Source organism: Aulostomus chinensis, chromosome 19 (assembly GCF_037954235.1).
Source record: "Aulostomus chinensis isolate RoL2024-O1b breed Wild chromosome 19, RoL_Achi_v1.0, whole genome shotgun sequence".
In the NCBI taxonomy this organism is placed as follows: domain Eukaryota; kingdom Metazoa; phylum Chordata; class Actinopteri; order Syngnathiformes; family Aulostomidae; genus Aulostomus; species Aulostomus chinensis.
The window spans coordinates 23,731,586-23,752,956 of record NC_141338.1 but is presented as its reverse complement, the minus strand read 5'-3'; the positions used below and the strand labels follow the sequence as shown (position 1 = coordinate 23,752,956).

General features: G+C 41.6%; 1 protein-coding gene across 1 annotated transcript in view; it reads right to left on the bottom strand.

Moving 5' to 3' along the window:
• The window catches only part of LOC147244430 (spindlin-1-like), a 43,128-nt gene that overhangs the window by 3,633 nt on the left and 18,124 nt on the right, over window positions 1-21,371 (bottom strand). The window contains exons 2-6 of the mRNA XM_086187394.1: window positions 7,136-7,231; window positions 1,270-1,318; window positions 1,004-1,139; window positions 654-771; window positions 319-552 (exon numbers count right to left, since the gene is read on the bottom strand). Of these exons, the coding sequence (XP_086043520.1) occupies window positions 319-552; window positions 654-771; window positions 1,004-1,139; window positions 1,270-1,318; window positions 7,136-7,175 (577 nt within the window). The 5' untranslated portion in view covers window positions 7,176-7,231. The remainder of the gene's footprint in view (window positions 1-318; window positions 553-653; window positions 772-1,003; window positions 1,140-1,269; window positions 1,319-7,135; window positions 7,232-21,371) is intronic.

Below are 21,371 nucleotides of genomic sequence, written 5' to 3'. Positions count from 1 at the left end.
AAAAGCTCACTGCAACCACCATACATATCAAGGACGGTTTGTAATGTCAGATTCTGTGTTCACACCAAACTATTCCTGAAATTTAATAGCTTGAAGTTCAGTATATTGATCTTAGTGAATTTCAAATAACAATTACAAATAATGTTCTAAGCTAGAAATTATCAACTGGTATCACAGAACATACATACATTTTAAAAAATGGGGCTATTTTTGAGGTATTGCAGTATTTGATACTGTTTGGTGAAATTTCAAGCACTTTAAGGATCTCGTGGCTGCTTGTACAAAATAAAGTTAAAAAAAAAAGACAGCACCACTCACTGGAGTCAGGCATTATGCGGAGGTCTCCCTCTTTGTAGTCATCCAGCAGCTGGTACATATAGAGGACGGGATCTTTCTCATAGGTAATGTAAAACCAGGTGGTCATAATTGGAGCTCTGGCCAACACCATCCCCCTCCACTCCTCTTTGGGACCCTCCTCTGTCTCAAACATGTGTTCCACTGCTTTACCTATCATGGCGTCTGCTAGGTTGACATCACTCAGGCGGGATTTAGCTGGAGGGAAAAAGTGAAGTGAAAAGTGAAAAAATAATCGTGCATACTTTAGTTGACTGCTGTGTTCAGTCAAAGTGACCCTGCTCTCAATTCTAACTTACCAAGTCTGTCAGGGAGCACCTCCAGACCCTGAACTCTCTCATCTTTATGGAGCTCCAAACCGTAAACACAGTCAAAACCATCATACTTTATCAGATAGAGAGACGGATTCACGGGCACCTGATGGACAAAGTTTGTTTTTTTTTTAAAAAGTGTTTTGCATCATTTTCCTATCATTTTAACAATCACTAACTTTGGAACAATACAGAGCACAGCAGTGGCAGGTGAACAAAAGGCTTGCGGAGAGTTTGATAAGAAAATCACAGCTATGTGACAATTGAGATGGTCAAAGCTTTCATAAACATCAATTAATCTCCCCATTCAGACAGTACATAGTTGCATATCTGATTACCTGGTCAAGCACTGTGCCTTTCCAGACCACATGTCCTCCTCCTTCCTTCCAGATGTGTTGGATCCTACAGCCAACAATATTCCGTCGCGGCTGCGAGAAAACTTTGGTGGTCGGACCCATGCTGCTCTTATGCTTCCTTCCAGGAGACATGAAGCAACAACATAGTTAATATTTTCTACAACTGTGTTCTTATGTGGGAACTGAAACAGGTCATTTCAACTTGTACATCCTTCCACAGGAAAATGCTACAAAGAGTCTAAACTCACTTATGAGGATTCTTTTTCTTCATCATATTTGCAGAAACACCTGCATGCCCTGAGGAAAAAAACATGGGACAATATGTATTTACCATTTAAACCGTCAAAGACAAATGATATATTATCTGATAATGGTGGCAGGTTTGTGATTTACGGCGATTTGTTTTTACAAGGAATACTTGTTTTTTGCTTTTAGTTTTGTACATTTCTGTTTCCTGTTTGTTTCCATGCAATCTCTCGTCAAGCAACATTGGTTTGACAAATCTGCACTGTCTTATTTTCAGGTGTTTACACAAAGAAGATGCCATACTCCATTTTCTAAGCAAACTTGGTCATTTAAAAAAAGGTAAACCACACCTGACACCAAAGCAGTTATCCAGAAATGTTAGCCACAAAAACTCTGATCCATAAGAAAAAAAAAATTGGAGAAACAAACAGTGAGAATGTGAATTGATTCCAGTTTCTAATGGATTACACATAGGATCATTCTAAGGCTGTCTTTCATACATTAAATTTCATGTAATGTTAAATGTTAAATAGATTTACATCATCAGAAAAATCTCAACTATCAGTCACAATAATAAATTCGACTTGGGTTTTGGAGTGACTTCATAAAACATCCTGCTGATAAAGAAAGTCAGCAGAGAAACATGCACGTGAAACACTGAGCAGTGCCACACGACACCTTCTCTGATCACCTCACCAACATGGGCTGTAAATAAAACCACTTACAGCTGTTACAATCATTGTATATCCTCATCATGAGTAATGCAGGCCAAGTTCACCATGATGATGATGGATCACATCGTCTTCTACAATCAAACTAGCTTTATAAATGAAAGTGTGATTAAAGTTAGATGGTTATTTAATCTAGGGCTGTAATGTCCCAGTCGACTGGTCAATTTATTAGTCAATACGTTCTGGCTCGACCAAAATTCATATTGGTCGATTTTTGCCACGTTAATTTCATCAGGAGGAAAGTACCAAGTGCTAATGGGGGTGTTTTCAAAGCACCCCTGTTTCACAGAAAACAATCTATCTTTGAACACCCCCTTGTTTTGCTATTCTGGACTAGCCCGACCCGCTAGAGACAGACAGACTGAAGAGTACCAGAAGGCCAACGTCTGGTGGTTTGATGAATGTATATTTAATTTTGACGGTTTCATTTAAAGTCAGTCCTCCTCCACCACGTCAAAGACACCTGCAGTGTGGCAGCATTTCATGAAAATAGATAATGGAAAAAAGTCGAATGCAAAGTTTGCCAACAGTTTTCATGTCACAGCTCCACTACAAACACGGCGTGTCACCTAGAAACAGTAAGCGAACTTGTCCACCTTAGGTTGCCCAGTCAGTTTTGAGTATATGAACATATCAGCATTGACATTTCAACCTGCTTTACTTTTAAGTTATGCACTTTATTTCATTATCTGGTTTGTTAAATAAAAAAATTCTTACAGTGGACTTGCCTTTTGTGTTTAAGAGTAAAGTTTTAAGTTAAAAGTCTATTTGTGTCTCAGCCGCAATGCTGAGATCCTCTGTTCAGTCTCACTCTGTGCGCAGGACATGTACAGAGCGAAATGATAGGGTCCGTCAATTATTATAACGTGACAAAAACATCCATCCATCGTCTTCCGCTTATTCCTGCATTAAGGGTCATGGGGGGCTATCCCAGCGTCAACGGGCGAGAGGTGGGGTTCACCCTGGACAGGTCGCCAGTCCATCGCAGGGCCAACATAGAGAGATAAACCACCATTCACACTCACATTTCAATGTGAACAAATCAATTTAGAGCATTCAATTAGCCTTAGAACCCACGCAGGCACAGGGAGAACATGGAGACTCACACAGAAAGATCCCGTGCCCGAGCCGGGACTTGAACCCGGAAGCTTCTTGCTGTGAGGCAACAGTGCTAACCACTGCACCATCGTGCAGCTGTGAGAAAAACAACTGTCTAAATATTCCTCAACAGGTTTTGTGCTGATAGTTGACACAGTATATTTTTCATATATAAAATTAGTCGATTTTTAGTCAAAATTTGAGGGCTTCAGTCTACCAAGAATTTCTTTGGTTGATTACAGCCCTAATTAAATCATGTTCAATTGCCCAACACTAGAGGAGGTGAGAACATCAGCAAAAATATTTGCAACTGTGCAAGACAATGGGCTACCATTGGAATCACATGGCTGCTTGCAGTTTAAAGAAAATGAGGAGATAGAGAGCTTTACTGACATTTTGTGGACAAGTAGCTGTTTGGGACAAATATACAGAGAGGTAAACATCAATTTCTATGTCTGCTGTGTGTGTACACTCCATCCGCTTCTTCTTCAAATATTAAGAACAACACCAAAGAGCATGGTGGGTCTTGGGGTAGCAGCAACACTAAGAGCTATGTCAAGCTAGACCTGAATAGCTCCAGTAATTGGCCAAATCTGTCTGCGCTAGTGTGTTGCACTAAAGGATTGTGACAAAGTGTGGCCTACCCAACATCATTTCTACCCAAGCAGTAGTGTAAAACTACTACTAATCCGCTTTACATGGGCCATTTAAAGTTGAGTGCCTTGTGCCTTTTGGTGCATACAGTACAAGCAGACATTTATCACAATAAAACAAAATCAGAATGCTGAAGAAAGGTTATAAATTACGCAGCATAAGAGTTTAAGAATAAAAAATGCAGCTATTCTGTGACCTGTAACTCAAGTCCTAATAATAAATGAACCAAACACACACTCCTGATCAAATCTTAAGACCAGTTAAAAAATTGCATGATTTGACATTTTACACTGTTGGATCTTACAAAGGTCCTAAGTGGAGCTTCTAAATGCAAAAAGAAGAAATGGGAAGAATAGACCAAAAGTTGTGATCAGACGATTTATTGAAAACAACGATTTAACTGAAATAGGCTGTTCATCAGCTGATGAAGAGTTTAAGACCACAGCTAAAAACAAAACAAAACTGAAAAACCTCCTAAAACAGAACTTACAGTGTCAAAAACTGACTCAGTGAGGAGCAGCTCCACCATTATTGTTCAACACTTCAGGGACTGTGGCCCTCCTCCTAAAGTCCAGGATCACCTCCTTGGTCTTGGTCTTGTTCAGGTCCAGGTTGTTGAGTTTGCTCCACTTGGACTGCTCCACCTATTCACGGTATGCAGACTCATCCCCATCAGAGATGAGCCCCACCATGGTGGTATTGTCAGCAAATTTTTTGATGGCGTTGCTGGAGTGGGTGGGGTTGCAGTCCTGAGAATGGATGGAGTAAAGTAGGGGGCTCAGCACGCAGCCCATGCTGAGGCTGAGTGCTGTGGAGGTGTGTGTGCCCACTTTGACCCTCTGCGTGCAATCCATCAGGAAGTCTAGGATCCAGTGGCAGATGGATATTGGGAGCCCCAGGTCTGACAGTTTGTACATCAGTCTGGTTGGCAGGATGGTATTAAAAGCAGAGCTGTGGTCCACAAAGAGCAGCCGTGAGAAGCTCCCCTGCTGCTCGAGGTGGCACGAGACCCTGTCCAGTCCCATTGCTTTCCTCGGGTTCACAGCATTCAGGGTGCACCTCCCCTCATGCTCCTCCACTGTGAGAGAGGGGCTGCTGTGGGCCGGGAGAATGGCTGGCCCTAGAGACTCTATCTCAAAGGGGGTGAAGAATTGATTTAGCTCCTCTGTCAGTGGTGCCTCGCTGTCGACAGCAGCAAGGTTGCTGGGTCTGTAGTTGGTGATGTGCTGGACTCCCTTCCACACTTGCCTGGAGTCGTTGCTCTGGAAGCAGTCCTCAATCTTCCTCCTGTGATCAGCATTGGCCTCTCTGATCCCTCTCCTCAGGTTAGCTCTGGCGGTGCTCTATAGCTCACCATCCCCGACCTGAAAGCGGCGTCCCTCTCCCTAAGCAGGTGCTGCGCGTCCGTCGTCCTCCAGGGCTCGTTGTTCAGGTAGACCCGAACACACTTGTCCCCAGTGACAGAGTCTGTGCAGTACTTGATGTATCCCAGAACTTCTGATGTGTATTGCTACAGGTCCTGATGCTCAAACACCTCCTAGTCAGTAGACTCAAAGCAGTCCTGTAGCTGTTCAGTGGTGCTGTCAGGCCAAACTGTTCTAGTTGTAGTGGGTGCACTTTTCCTGAGTGGGGTGTAAGCTGGGAGTAAGAGCAGGGACACATTGTCTGACTGCCCCAGGTGTGGTGCTGGCTTGGTTCTAAAACTCAGCTTGATGCTAGAATAAACTTTGTCTAGTGTGTTTGCTCCCCTTGTGGGACATGACAAGCTGATAGAATTTAGGAAGCACAGCTTCAAGATATACCAGGTTGAAGTCACCTCCGACGATGTGGGTGGCCTCAGGACACCTGCTCTGGTGGCTGCTGATGGTGTCATATAGTAGTGCCAGTGCTGCATTAGCATTAGCATCCAGAGCTATGTAAATACAGCTGATGAGAGCTCCCACGGGAGGTAGAAGGGCTGGCATTGAACAGTCACAAATGTCTGGTCCAGAAAGCAAAGGCTGCTTATCATCATGGTATCCGTGCATCAGTTGTTGATTATGTACACACACAATCCCCCTCCTCGCATTGTCCCAGTGGCTTTGTTGTTTCTATCTTGGTGGTGTGTTGTGTAGCCTGAGTCTGAGTCCCGTGTTGTTGCCTTAAATCAGGTTTCTGTGACGAATAGAAGACAGCTGTTCTTCACAGTGCTGTTCTTTGCAACCTCTAGTCTCAGCCCGCCCATGCTCTTATTGAAGGATCTTGTATTTGTGGGGAAGATTGGGGAAGTGGTGGTCTGTGTGGCCGCTTCCGTAGTCTTACTAGTAGGGCGGCCCTGCATCTGGTGCTTCTGGTTCCTCTGTACAGGCTGCCTGTTGCGTCTCCCCATGGGGATGGTGAACCATGGGGAGTTGGGACTCCGGGTGATGTCCGCTGGGATGTTGTGGAAGTGGAGAAACTTGGCTTTAACTACATGCTCACTGCATATTCCTTCTTCTAGCAGATTTTGTTGGCTGTAAATGGTGTTCCTACCCCTGAATGTTGGTAATACCAGTGACAAAACATTCAAGAACAAACATAAAACACACCTAAGTGGCGGAGGTGCAGCCGCTGTGTCTGTTGTACGAGCCGCCATCTTTTTTTTTTGTAGGGCAGAATGTGAAGCTTATTTTACATGAACATAATTACAGGTAGACTGTTTTTTTAATAGGTAAACAGATGTAGAACTTGCTCGATCTCTTAGTTACATTCTCTAATATGACTCAGGATAATTTGGTTAATACCACACATGTATTGTTTGATCACCCCCAAATATACAAATAAAGATGAGTTTATTAATCAGGTGATTAAGAATAGAATATTAGTATATTAACTTGATATTATAATCCCCTTCAAGAAATGTCCAGTGCACATTAAGATTTTAGTGCTGTCAACACAAGCCTAGCGTTACCTCACATCATTTCTGATGAGGGTTGTCTGTTATCTTTTGTAGTCTGTAATCCTGTGAAAATCAGCCACATCCACCACAAATTATCAAACATATTTCACAAAACAGAATTCTTGGGATGATATTACTCCTGTGGAAATTGGCATCTCTATCATATGAACTACCAGGAGACAACTTCTCCCTTCAATATGTATTGTATGTTAACCAATGAAGTCTTTGAAGTCTTTCCCAAAGCTGGACAGCAGGCAGGTAAGTCAGGCCTTAGTGGGGATGATAGTCACACTTCTGTCAGATAGATGCTAACTGTGTCCGAAGAGATTCTCTTCATCAGCTGTATGAGTAGTAAGTATATTCTTTGCTAAACCAATGGAAATAAATAAAACAAATCAACACTAGCACAATGAATTGTCTGCATGTTGCACATAAAGAGCTGCACTGGCAGTGATGATGACCTCTGACCTGTATCAGCTGTATCTCGGTGTCCTGGAGTGCTCTTCATTCATCTGGAGGCAGGGAGGCAGCCACACTGCCAAGCCACACAGCTACAACACAAACCTTTAACGAGAGGAAAAGAAAATCAGAATAATCTTTGTCCTGTAAGGAATAAAAGAAAGACGACCTGCCATAACCACCAGCAGAGTGTCCATGGATCCAATCACTTCCCTGCTGGACTAGAATCAGAACTTGTACCTCTACTGACATCTACTGGTCTACAAGACTTCATCTAGTGCCTGACAAACTCAGTATGGCAATATTTGTTGATGCTTATCATTTATTTACTAAAAGAATATTTTTCATATTCTTTTTATGTCTTCTATTCAAATATGTTCAGCTGTTTGCTTAGACAACATTTAGAACTGGCAAGCTAGAATTCCTGCAATGAAGTTACCATACTTTGCATGTAAACTTATAAGGATTTGTTGACACATAATTTCTCACATTTTGCTGAAACTGATTGCGTGAGTAACCTGTAGATGTTTTTATTATTGGTAGAAAGTTTTTTTTACTGTGACCCCCCCCCCCCCCATTTACGTCCCCATCTGTCTGTCATATTTTCCCTCCTTTCTCGCTCTCATTTTCTCTGTCCCTCTCTTTTCTTCTGTATATCTGTTGTTCTGCATTATCTGTCTTTGTCTCTGCCCTGCTCTCCTGCTCGCTTTCTTCCAACAGGTCAAAGCAGATGTCCGTTCCTATTCCGCTCTACGGACCTGCCTGTTAAAAGGAAGGTTTTCATCACCGCTGTTGATCATTGTCATTCATTGAAGGAGTGTGGTGCTAGACCTGCTCTACTTGACAAGTGCCATGAGATAACTTGTTGTAATTTGGCACAATGCAAATAAAAATGATTTGACTTGAGTTGACTAGGGTGTTATTTATAATAAGCTCAAGGTTGCTCATAGTTGCATTGATAGCTGACAAGTTTATTAATATTTTGCCATGTCACTTTTCCATTTGGCTGTGCACCTTCAACTATGTTGGCCTTTTGCAGGGCTTGTGTTACTTAATTCACATTGATGTGAATTTTTGTCAATCAGTGATCAAGCTGTTTTACCAGTAAGTCTTAAGCAAACATGCGCCACTTGCAATCCTCATTTATCCAGGGTACTGAGTTACCCCTCTTTTTCTTATGCCTCCCTCTAGTGGTAAAATGCATGATGACCTCATTGACTGACCGATTACACGGCAAGATCAGCATCCTCACATGACATGACTTTTGCCTAGTTATTACTGTTTAGGGCTTTAGCAAGGTTCTGCTACTGGCTTCTAGAATTCATAGATGAAGAGAATGAATTTAGACACTGCATTTTTGTAAGTTTCCTAGAAAGCAGGATTGTGTTGTAAACTTGCAGGCAAGTCAAGTCTTCATAGTTTTTGTATCTCTTTAAGTTAATCTGTAAATGACAAGCCATTTTTGAGAATGATTTTCAGTCCTGGCTGGCTGCTCCATTAGCTGAGAGAGGTTAAAGTGACCCAAGGTTTCTTAAAGAATATTTCGACCTTCTTTTTTTAACATCCCAGTTAACAATGAAATCCCCAAACATAATAATTTCCTTGCAGGTAGCAAAATGAAGTTTCACCTGCTCATAAACAGCAGATTTTTCAGAAGATGGATGGCACACACAGGTTAGCGCAAAGGATATTTCCACAGAGAAGGACATTTTTACATTGACATATTTGATTGAAGGTCCCAGGTCAACTTTGCTAGATTCGGTGTACTGTGGGTGCAGTTTGGGGGCGGCATGGCTCAGGGGTGGAGTGGCCGTCTAGCAACCAAAGGGTCGCTGGTTAGATCCTCGACCCCGGTGACCATGTCAAAGTGTCCTTGAGCAAGATACTGAACCCATAATTGCTCCTGATGAGTAGGTTGGCGCCTTGCATGGTAGCTCCACCATCAGTGTGTGAATGTGTGTGTGAATGGATGAATGAGATGACACTGTAAAGCGCTTTGAGTACCGCTAAGGTAGAAAAGCGCTATATAAAATTGAGTCCATTTACCATTTACCATTTGGGGGTGTCTTTAACCCCCCAACTCTCCTTCATCCTTTTCCCTGGACTGCGATGTTTCAGACAGGTCTGTGCTTTGTTCACGTTTGGGGATTATCTTTGGATATTTAAATGACTGCATAATAGCTCCTTGAGTTTTAATTGAGGATCCCAGACCAATTTTGCCAGATTTAATGTCCTGAAAATGTTTGAAACCCAGTGCCTCCACACGGTATGGTATATATATATATATATATATATATATATATATATATATATATATATATAACTGGAAAAATATACCCAGGTTAAGATTTTTTTTTAAATTTCAGCCAGGAAATCAATTGAGTTCCATAATTAGCTTCAGACCAAACCTGACTCTAAATGACAGACTATATAAATATGATATGGTCACATAGCTTCAACATTGCTCTCACAAATTTAATGGACTGCCTGTGATTCACCATAGCAACCAAAAGAAAAGCAGGTTGTCCAACAAAGATTTAATGTACACTTAATGGCAAATATGAGCAAATTCTCAAGGGGGAACAAAGCAACATGAAAGCAGCAGCAAAAGAGAGAAGAGATCTGATGTGAAAGAGGGGTGCTGTCTGACGTCCATGCTTAAGTTTAGTTTTAACATTTAACCTCACTTCATACAATTGTTAAAAAGAATGTGCTCAATAAAACCAATAAAATATTATTTGCATAATGCATACTTGGCAGCAACGGAAAATTATGTATTGAAATTGAAGCAGGTAAGACATATCTTACTCAGGATTCCACATTGGAAATCTTGTGCTCCATCAAAAAAAGATATTCCTGAAAAAACACACTGCCATGTTGAGCCACACCCCCTTCAGGTTTGAGTCTCATCCACTTGGGGTTCAAAAACTCGTCCCTTCAAGTACAGATACAGATATTTTCGGTGGTTGCACAGATACAGATATGAATATTGATAATAGTGCACACGCTTATACAACCCAGTCCTACTGTTGGGACGCATGACATGCCTAGACAACCACAGAACATACAGAGCCCTAGGGGTCTCAACTTCCCAGAATTCCACAGCCATTTCCCACCTGGGTGTCAAACCTGTGACTGACACCCAGAGAGCCAGAGTGCAGTTACATTGGTCACTGTGGCCGGTGACCCATCTGTATTATAAATGCACTTGAATTGTTGTTTTAATAATTTCAGGACTGTTGAAATCACAAATGTCAATGTAGTTATTAACTTTGAGTTGGTGCTAGTGTTACTCCACTCAGACACACAATCTTTGCGCACGCACACGCACACACACACACACACTCTTCCCTTTCATTTTTAGCAGGATTGTTAATTAGAAATCTATTCCTTAATTGTATCCTGCCTTTCCGGGACCCGTAACGGATAAATGGAATAGAAAATGGATGGATGGATAGATGTGTTCTAAAATGCTCGTGCTGGTGTCTTCACTGTTACTCTCAAGTAACTAATAAAAGGGTTACCTCTTTCTGGACAATAACTCACAAATCCTTCAACTTTTTGAGCTTTTGATTAATAATGATTACAATTATTTAATTATTAATCTATCAAAATGGATAATTTTGTAATTTTAAATAGACTGAATCAGTGAATTGGACATTTCCTTGATTAAGGGATGGTTCCCCCAGGTGGATTTAATGAAAATTAAATCCTATAATACTTATTTCGAATAATTTTAAGTTAATTGTGTCTATTTAAGTCCTACTCATTAAATAGATCCAAGCAGCATTGCCCTGGAAGATGCTTCAGGACAACAGTAAGTTTTAAATTTGTTTTTTTAGTTAACAGCTGCTAATTTACCAGTACATATTAAGCTCCCTCACTCACCCAGAGTGGGGTGGAGCAGCCATTGTAGGGACAGCAGAGGTCTTCAGTGCGCACTAGAAGAACTTTTAGGATACAAAATTTTTTATATGTAGTACAAATTGTGTCAATGTTTAGTGAAAACGTGTTGAGAGCTTGCTTTGCCGTCATTATCAATACAGCGTCAGCCAACCTTTTTTTTGTGTGCACGTGTGTGTTTAAGGGGTGTGACATCTCACTTACTGAGGAGAAGCAGCCACGACATCAATGAGAGATTATGAGAGAAATGTTTTGGACGTGGTTTAATAACTATTCCTTATAAAGTTGATAAGTCTTTTTCATGCCATTGAAACCATGCCAGTGTTAAGTTACAAATCAAGCACTTTAGGTCAAAAGGTACTTTTCAAGTTTATAGTTCTCTTGAATTACTGAATGTGTGACAAAAGGACATTTTGCGATGAGTAGATTATATCTGTCCTATATGTCAGCAATGCATCACCAAGGCTGTGTTGTGGATACTGATGAAAGGGTGATGATATGAATGTGAGATGATGCTGAAATATTGATACTAATCTGTGTTTTTATTTATTCTTTATACAGATGGTTGCTGAACGAAACCCAGTGTGGCATCATTTCAGCGAGCCCACTTGAAGGAAGGCTTGTTGTGATACTGTTGATTTATTCATGTTTAAATATTTGTTGTTAGGGCCTGAGCCTGAAGGTACTTCAGGTGAAGACCCTACTATTAGGGCCTGAGCCTGAGGGTACTTCAGGCGAAGACCCTATTATGTTTACTCGGCAGAGCAACACATTAGCAGCACTAAAAACACTACAAACACACACTAAACAGTGTCCCAGGCCCCCCCAACACCCATGAGGCAGCTTAGCCAGATGGCCCAGAGCCGGTTTTCACATACACACCCATTCAAAACCTGGTACTAGACTGTTCTTGTTTTATTTATGTTTAAATATTTGTATTTAATTTATTTAAATTGCACTGTTCAAAAATGTTTCTTGAACTGTAGTATTTGTTATTAGTGTGTCATTTTTTTTACGTAAATTCAGGGGGCAAAAGCAGTATCGGCTCAAGAAAATTGGCAGTCAGTAATCTGCTATTGGCTAAGGGTGACAGAGAAAAATCGGAATTGGTGTCGGCCCTAAAAATTCCAGATCGGTCAATCCCTGGTTACAATAAAGCAGTTTGTTTGAGCATGCACAGACCTAAGTAAGTTAATCAGCATACAGATACATACAGTAAATGTTGATAATATATACCGATTTGCCAAATCATTAGCATCACTGACACATTTCATATTGAGTATACAGTGGGTTCGGAAAGTTCGAAAATTCTGGTTTCACTTTGTCATTATGGGGTATTGAGTGCAGATTGATGAGGGAAAAAAATGAATTTAAATGATTTTAGCATAAAGCTGCAACATAACAAAATGTGAAAAAAGTGAAGGGGTCTAAATACTTTCCAAACCCACTGTAATACAACAGCTCTACAACAAATCCCACCTTCATGGGGTGACAATTAGAGCAGATGTGTTCATTTACAACTTGAAGGTTCAAGTCAAGTCAATTTTATTTATATAGTGCCAAATCATAGAGAGGAAAGAGCGGAGGAGAGAGAAGCCCAGTGCACCATGGGAGATCCCCCAGCAGTCTAAGTCTATAGCAGCATATCAAAGGCCAGCCTAAGCAGCCCCAACTATAAGCCTGATCAAAAAAAAAGGTCTCAAGTCTACTCGTAAACACAGAGAGGGGGTCTGCATCCACCAAAACTGGGAGCTTGACAGCTGAAGGCTCTGGCTCCCATTCTACTTTTAGAAACTCTAGGGAACACAAGTAGCCCTGCATCCTGGGAGCGAAGGGTTCTACCTGGGTAAGAAGGGACTATGAGCTTTGTCAAATATGATGATGATCGATTGTATGACTTTGTGTGTCAGAAGGAGAATTTTGAATTCTGTTCTGAATTTGACTGGCAGCCATGCAGAGAAGCCAGTACAGGAGAGACATGGTCTCTTCTACCAGTTCTATTCAACACACGGGCAGCAGTGTTTTGGACCAGCTGAACAGTCTTTACAGACTTATTAGTCCAGCCTGATAGGAGGGAGTTGCAGTCATCAAGCATGGAAGTGACAAAGCATGGACTAGTTTTTCTGCATCTTCATGAGACAGGATGTGTCTGATCTTAGCAATGTTACGTGGATGAAAGAAAGCAGTCCTGGAGATTGGTTTATGTGGGAGTTAAAGGACAGAATTTGATCAAAGAGAACTCCTACTGTAGGTTCCTTTGCAATAGTGCTGGGGATGGCAACCAGGGTACTTATCTCATCAGATAGGATGTTCCCAAGGTGTTTTGGGCCAAGCACAATAACTTCAGTTTTGTCAGAGTTTAATAAAAAGGAAATTATGGGCCATCCATGTTTTTATTTTCTTTAGACAGGTCTAGTCAGCTGATTTGCTTCATGTGGGCGTGGACAGTGTGTGGACAGATGTCTTTTATACAGATAAGTTCCAACAGGTGCCGTTAATACAGGTAATGCATGGAGGATAGAAGAGCTTCTTAATGAAGAAGTAACAGGTCTGTGTGGGCCAGAATTCTTGCTTGTTTGTAGGTGCTAAATACTTATTTTCAGCACCATTATACAAATAAATTCTTTGAAACTCATACAATGTGATTTCCTGGATTTTTTTTTTTTTACATTCTGGCTCTCACAGTTGAAGTGTAACAATGATGAACATTACAGACCACTCATCTTTTTAAGTGGGACAACTTGCAGAATCAGTGGCTGCCAAATACTTTTTTGGCCCACTGTATAAGGAACAGGTCTTGGTATGTGCTAGAATAGTTCAATGGAATGGAATAAATACAAGATCACTGACAATCTCCACCTCGGGCTCCATGCTTTATCTCACATCGGGGGTACAAATGATCTTGAGAACGGTGAGGAAACAGGCCAGAACTACACGAGGGAACTGGTCAATGACCTGAAGAGAGCTGGGACCACAGTAACAATGGTTACTTATAGTAACACACTATGTTGTCAGGGATTAAAGTCCTGCAGTGCTGGAAATGTCCCCTGTAGGAATTGACTTAAAAGATAGGTCAGAGGTCAGAGGTAGTAGTCTCAGGAAGTATTTTATGAGTTCCTGTGGCCACCCTGACCTCAAGGCACAAAAGGGTAATAGAACAGGATGAAGGGGGGAGTTGAGAAGCAAATATTTAACAGGTGTTATTTCCTATACCCTATAGTCATTGCTTTGATGTGGATATTATCTGCTCCTTTGTTGTTGAATGGTATAAAGGTTGGGTCATTGTACAGATCAGCAGAGAACACTCAGCAGTCTTCTCTCCATGCTGAATGTATTAAAGAGACTTGATTCATCACACCGAGTCTATGATTCTTCAGAGAATTAGCAAATCTCAACGATCTACAAGGAGAATTTCCCTTACACCCCCTGCTTAAGCCAGCACATGTCCAGGCCCATCTAAACTTTGCCAGAGACCATCTGGACGATCCAGAGGAGAATTGGGATAATGTAATGTGGTCAGATGAGACCAAAATAGAACTCTTTAGGTATAAACGCCACTCGCCATGTTTGGAGGTAGAAGAATGCTGAGTTGCATCCCATTATGAAACATGGGGGTGTAAACATTATGCTTTGGGGCTGCTTTTCTGCAAAGGGGACAGGACAACTGATCCGTATTATGGAAAGGATGGATGGGGCCATGCATCACAAGATACAGGGGGGACTGTAATACTATTCTTGACTATGATTTGGATATAACAAGCACAAAAAGACAAAGGGCCTCATGTATCAATACTTGCATGGAACTCATACTAAAAAACTGCGGTCGCAAGAATCACGAAGGTTGCGTATGCACAAAAAAATCCAGATGTATCAATCTGTGCGAGCGCCGGAATACAAGCACGTTTCCTTGATACATCTCAATCAGCGTGGAATTGAGCGCAGATGTTGGAGCAACCAGGCCCTCCCCTGTTACGCCCACCGATAAATACGCTAATTTATTTAAATAGGGTCTCCGCTGTCCGCACTCGCAAAACAATGTCAAAGAAAAAGAGATTCACGGCGTGAGAGCTGGAGGTGCTGGTTGGGGAGGTGGAGGAGAGAAAGCAGATTCTGTTTGGCAGCCTGTCCAGTGGTGTCAGGATGAACAATAAACATTGTGAGTGGGATAAGGTGTGTGAGAGGGTGAACGCGGTGGGTTCGGAGCAACGCACCCCGTCATAAGCTTGCACTACTTCTAGCGCTCTGGGGGGGGGGGGGGGGGGGGGGGGGATTGTCGCCGCCACCCACGCTGACTCCGAGAGCCTGGAGGGTAAGTGGCAACTCCATTTCTTACGCAACATTTCCACATGCTTTGCCACATATGTAAAGGCAACAAATACACAGAATCAGCCATTTAAATAAACCAATATGTTCAATAGAAATTGATCCTTCAGCCATGCCGCCGACGTGCAGCACCCCTGCCGGCTCCCGCGCCAGCCCGTCTGCCGGCTCAGAGCCATCTGCCAGGACCAGCGGCATTCGGGCCCGCCCGCCCCAGCACAAGCACCAGGCCGACAAGCGACGGACGGTCCTCCAGCCCACCCGGACCCAGCAGTGCATTCTCCGGCCCACACGGATCCAGAGGGAGGGTCCTCACACAGGCAGTCCTGCAGTCGCAGGAGGACATAACGGGGATCAATGAGCGGCTCGACCGGCTGATAAATGTTCTGGAACATTTCGTGGACAAAGTAAATTGATCTGGCTTCATGAATTGTGTAATTGCTTCTTACCCATTCACACTGTGGAAATGAAAGTCATGCGTGCGAGGACGGCTGCCCGGCCGGGATCGGCGTCCATCCCTCCAGCCTCTGCTCATCAATGATCTGCACATTGATGGAGTGGAAACCCTTACGATGAACGAAAGCGTATTCCTGGCCTTGCTTTTATGGCAACATGAGTGCAGTCATTAGAGAATTAGACATTAAAGAATCCAGCAATTGCTGCAAATTGCGCTTTAATATTGACCTGTTCAACCGCACCGTAAGGGAATTTAATGTACCTGCAGGAGAGGCGGATGATCAGGTCCACCACCCAGGGCATGGCCCGGCTGAGGTTCGACTGACTCACCCCGGAACGATCCGACATCTCCCGCTGGAAGGCTTTTTTGTGCCCGATGTATGTGCGGTAATCAAATAATGTCAGTTACCAAACACCGCCACAGGGTGTCGCCAATGGACCAAAGTGCAGTTAAAGCAAGAATTGGCTTTGCGCCAACTTCTACGGCACCTCCGGAGTTGCTGTGAAACAGCGCAAGAATCTACGAACTTTCCGCATTGATACATCTGAACATGAGTGTTGATCCTGGCGGACGCAAGTTTTTCTTGCGTAAACCGCGTTGATACATGAGGCCCAAAAACATTATAGATTGAGAGACCTAAATTTGTTGATTAGAGAATCTGGTCTTCAGGATGTTTGGAGACATACACATCCACAGGAGAAAGATTACACACATTATTTTGCCACACATCAGGTATATTCTAAAATAGATTTTTTTAATGAATAAGGTAGATAGGCACAGGATCAAAGAATCCTCGATAGGGACACCTGACATATCAGACCACAACACAATTAACTTGAGCATCCATCTGCATAACAAACCGAAGAGCACAATCTGGTGGCTAAATGTAGGTACTTTAAATAATGAAACGATAGTCAAGGAAATCCAAAAAGAAATTGTGGAGTCCTTAAAGGAGAACAGAAATGGGGCAACTGACCCCACGATAGTTTGGGATACAGTTGAGGCAGTAATGAGAGGGAGACTGATATCCAGAACAGCTTACTTGAACAAAAAAAAAAAAGGAAAGCATGATGAAATAGAGGACTGACTGAGAAAATTAGAGAGACAACAACTGGAAGGAAAAAACGAGGAACTAAAAAAATCAAAGATTTGAAAAATCAAATTGATGAAATGGTGACAGATGATTTAGAGGATGTATGAAACAAATGTTTTATGAATCAGGCCCTAAAGTAACAAAAATCTTAGCAAAACACCTTAAGGCACAACTAATCAGGAACAGAAGCCACAAAATAAGAGACCCAGAAACAAACAAGTTAGTGTATGAGCCAGAGGAAATTTGTAGAATCTTCCAAAACTACTATGAAAATCTCTGTTCTCCACATAAATATGACTAGGAAGAAGCCATGAGACAATACTAGTCAGGGCTGGACCTTCCCTCACCCGAAGAAATACAGAATAGCAAACTAAACACCCCCATCTCCAACAAAGAGCTGGACTCAGCAATTAGTAAATTACAGGCAAATAAAAGCCCAGGGTGCTACAGATACCCCAATGAATGGTATAAGACCTTCAAGGATGAGCTTGCTCCAGCACTATTAGACTCCTTAAACTGGACCCTCAGCAAGTCAGTTGCCCCTCCATCTTGGAACGATGACGTAATAACTGCTCTCCCCAAGGAAGGAAAAAATAAGAAACACTGCGAATCCTACCGTCCAATTTCCATACTTAATGTAGACTATAAACTGTTCACATATATCATCTCTAAAAGGTTAGAACATTTTTTACCAAATTTAATACACAAAGACCAGACAGGATTCATAATAGGCCACCAAACACAGGACAATATCAGATGCACACTCCACATCATAAAACAGCTGAAAAGGCATTTGATAGGATCTGCTGGCCTTTTCTCTATGGAGTACTCGAGAGGTTAGGATTTGATAATTAATTTTTAAGATGTATACAGTGTGTATACAGAGAACCTACTGCTAGAATAAAGATTAATGGACATTTGACAGCTGTACTTTAGCTTTAGAATAGCGATTGTGACAATGAATGTCCTGCAAAGGCTATTGTATTTATTCTTATCATTACCACTTACAATTCCAGAATCACGATTCAGAACATGGGATAAATGGATATCTCGAGTGATATGGGAAGGGAAAAGGCCAAAGGTGAAAAACAAGTCTCTTGAATTAAGTAAGGAAAAGGGAGGATTAGCTATACCCAATTTGAGAGATTACTTCTTTGCTGCTCAAATGAGATACTGAATATACAGTACTGGTGTTCATCAGTGTATCAAGCCAGATGGAACACATTGAGCTGGGTCTGGGTCAGGGTCAACTTCAGGCCAGACTAGGTTGGAAAGGTAATTCAGATCAAATAGGGGATAATTCCATCATAGAAGATTCATTGAAATTATGGAATGAAATTGTCAAAAAATATAATTTAGAGGGTGATTGTAGACTTTTAATCTGGCCCGCAGTGACCCCCAGATTTGGGCCAAGTGTGACGTAACTTTTGTACGGTGGAATGAGAAGGGGATAACAGCCATATGTACACTTTTGGAAGGGAGCACTGTTAAATCTTTTGAAAAGATCAAGCATGCATCAGGGACATGTTTAGATATTTGCAGCTCAGAGATTTTTATGAGAAGGAAGTCAAAGGAAGAGAAATATTGGAAAGAAACATTGAAGAGACATTGTGGGCAGATGGATGCTGGTCACTCTAATATTTTTTGGTCATGTGGAAAAATTCCAAGTATTTTGGGAAGGGTTAACCCAGATTATGGGGGAGATATTTGGCTTTGAGGTTCCTAGAACCTACCAAGTGATGCTATTCGGCTTGATCCCTGGAGACATAATTCAGAAAAAAGATAACTAGCTTTTTAAAATATTGATTGTTTCAGGTAAAAAAGCAATCACAAGGAATTGGTTGAAAAGCAACACCCCAAGGCTAGCTCAATGTCTGGCGTTAGTGGAAGAAATGCATTCAATGGAAAGACTCACGCACTTTCTGAGGACAAAAGCAAGGGCCCTTGACCATCACTGGGAGTTATGGTACGAGTACAAAAGAAAGGTGCCAACAACTCAGAGGGACTCAAATTTCTGGATTATGGACAGCAGGAGACGATATAGCCCCCCACCCCTTTTTTTGGTGTCTTGTTTAATTTGTATTTGGTTTGTGGCAGTCCAGTTGGACTGATGTTTGTAAAACTGTATCATTTGAAAATGAAAATTAAAAAGTGAAAAAAAAAGCATTTCAAGGTTCTGGAGTGGCCCAACCACTCTCAGGACCTCAACTCAATAGAGAATCTGTGGAGGGAGTTGAAAGTCAGTGTTGCCCAGCAACAGCCCCAAAACAGCACAGCTCTTGAGAAGATCTGCATGGAAGAATGACCCAAACTACCAGCTACAGTGTGCAGACCTGGTGAAGACCTACAGGAAGTTTTGGACCTCTGTCATTGCTAACCAGGGTTACATTACAAAGCATTGAGGTGAACCTTTGATACTGATCAAATACTTATTTTCTGCACCATTATACAAATAAATTATTTGAAAATCATACAATGTGATTTCCTGGATCTTTTTTTATTTTTACATTCTGTCTCTCACAGTTTAAGAGTACCTATGATGAACATTACAGACCTCTCTTCTTTTTCAGTGGGACAACTTAAAGTATCAGTGGCTGCCAAATACCTTTTTGCCCCACTGTATTAAGTCATTTCCAGTCATATATATGGGATGGACAAAATATGACATACAACTATGTCAAGTAAAACCAAGTATAGTTCAACAGCACTACAGACTTCAAACTTCAACATGACCAATGAAATAAATCAAACCCACTGGCAATGATATTCAATAAAAATGGAACCTTAAAAGGCTCTTGAAAGAGGAATTTATTTCAGGGCTGTTGTATAATATTCAATATATAATCTGTCAGTGGCATTAATGATTTTGTTAATCAGAGTATGCATTTATGACTTCTAAACAATCCAACTAAAGTCTGTCATTTTTTGTCAAGATTTTATTTCTCCAAGGTTTAATGTTTGCTCAGATTTGTTGTGCCAACTTAAGGGCAGTGATTAGCTGTTGAGCATTAACCCTGGTCCATTGCGCTACACAATGCTGTACTGATCTGTTGCATGACACTGTCATGAAGACAGATCCTCTATGCAGATAGTCATGAAGCCACCTTAATCAGTAAATCTAACCCTTGAAAACGATATAAATATGAATTAGGTGTTTCAGGCCTTTGCTTTCCTAATACCTTGGCAGTATGCCTGGTTGGTAAAACAAAAGAAATATCAAAATAGAAACATTCTCAATAGAAGAAAAAAATGAAATGAATGAAAAAATGTTCAATAAATTGATGTAATCTTACGACATGGCATGATCCTATTTTGAAAAGCAGATGTGAGTAGTGATGCAGCAAGAAGCATGAGCCCTATATTGTGTTGTGTTTAAATTCGCATTGGCTAAGCAAGCAGGCTAGTTGTCTGAACTGAGTAACCACACTAAGTAAAACGAGCTGTGAAGCCAGAGAAAAAGCAATGGCAACCTACAAGGAGGATTCAGACATCGTTCAAGCTCCGTCATAACACAAAAACATTTACTGTAGACACTGAGGGATTCAAGGAGTCTTTCAGAGGATATGACCCAAGATATCAGCATAGGGAGGTACAGACACAAACTTATTGTATGTGATCTAGTCACAAATCTGAACCTCACACATGCCTCACAGTTCAATTAAACAATTAGTCTGGTTGCACATCAGATACTATAAACACTGTAATAATGGTTGTACATGCTAATCAGAATTAATATTTGCATTTTTAGCCTGTTTGCTGGTATTATTAAAATTATCTTGAACTGCAGTCTGAGTCAGATGGGTGCTGTATCACATTATAACACTGGAACAAATTATTTTACGATTAAATAATTTTATTTTGATGTTGTCGCTTAAAAGGTCACCTAGAATGAAAATCATTGTTTTCGTGTTTTTGGTGTTTATTCAATGTCCCCCAGTTGTGGGGAATACACACCAAGTGTGAGACATCTGTGTAGGTTCTCATTCATCCAGGTCATCGTAGATCGAAGCCTGAAGAAGCCTCTCGGATGAGAGGTGAAACGTCTTCAAGATAAACTTACGTCCAGTTGACCAGATTTTACTTCGCTTCGATCAAGTGTGAGACAGTGTCATAACCTCTGTTTGAAGTATCTCCCCTTTTTTGAATCGCTGCGGGAAAATGGACCAATGCGTTTTTGGCTGAAGTGTTATGTCACAGTTCAGTCAGTGCCCCCCACTCAGACCCACTGAACCCACCCCTTTCACACACGCTCCTTCTACATATTTTGGGAGGGGGCGATTATGCGAGCGAGCCGAGTGAGTGCAGCTCTCTCGCGAGACACAAACCGGAGCCTGCAGCACTGACTGAGCAGATTGATTGAAGGAACAGCCTCGATAGAATTGACACCTTTGTTTTATCTGCGCTATCTGTCGCTAGCTGGCCTGGCCTGGCTTGAGGGGGAAGGAATCTCGCCAGCCAGGCAGGCTACCAAG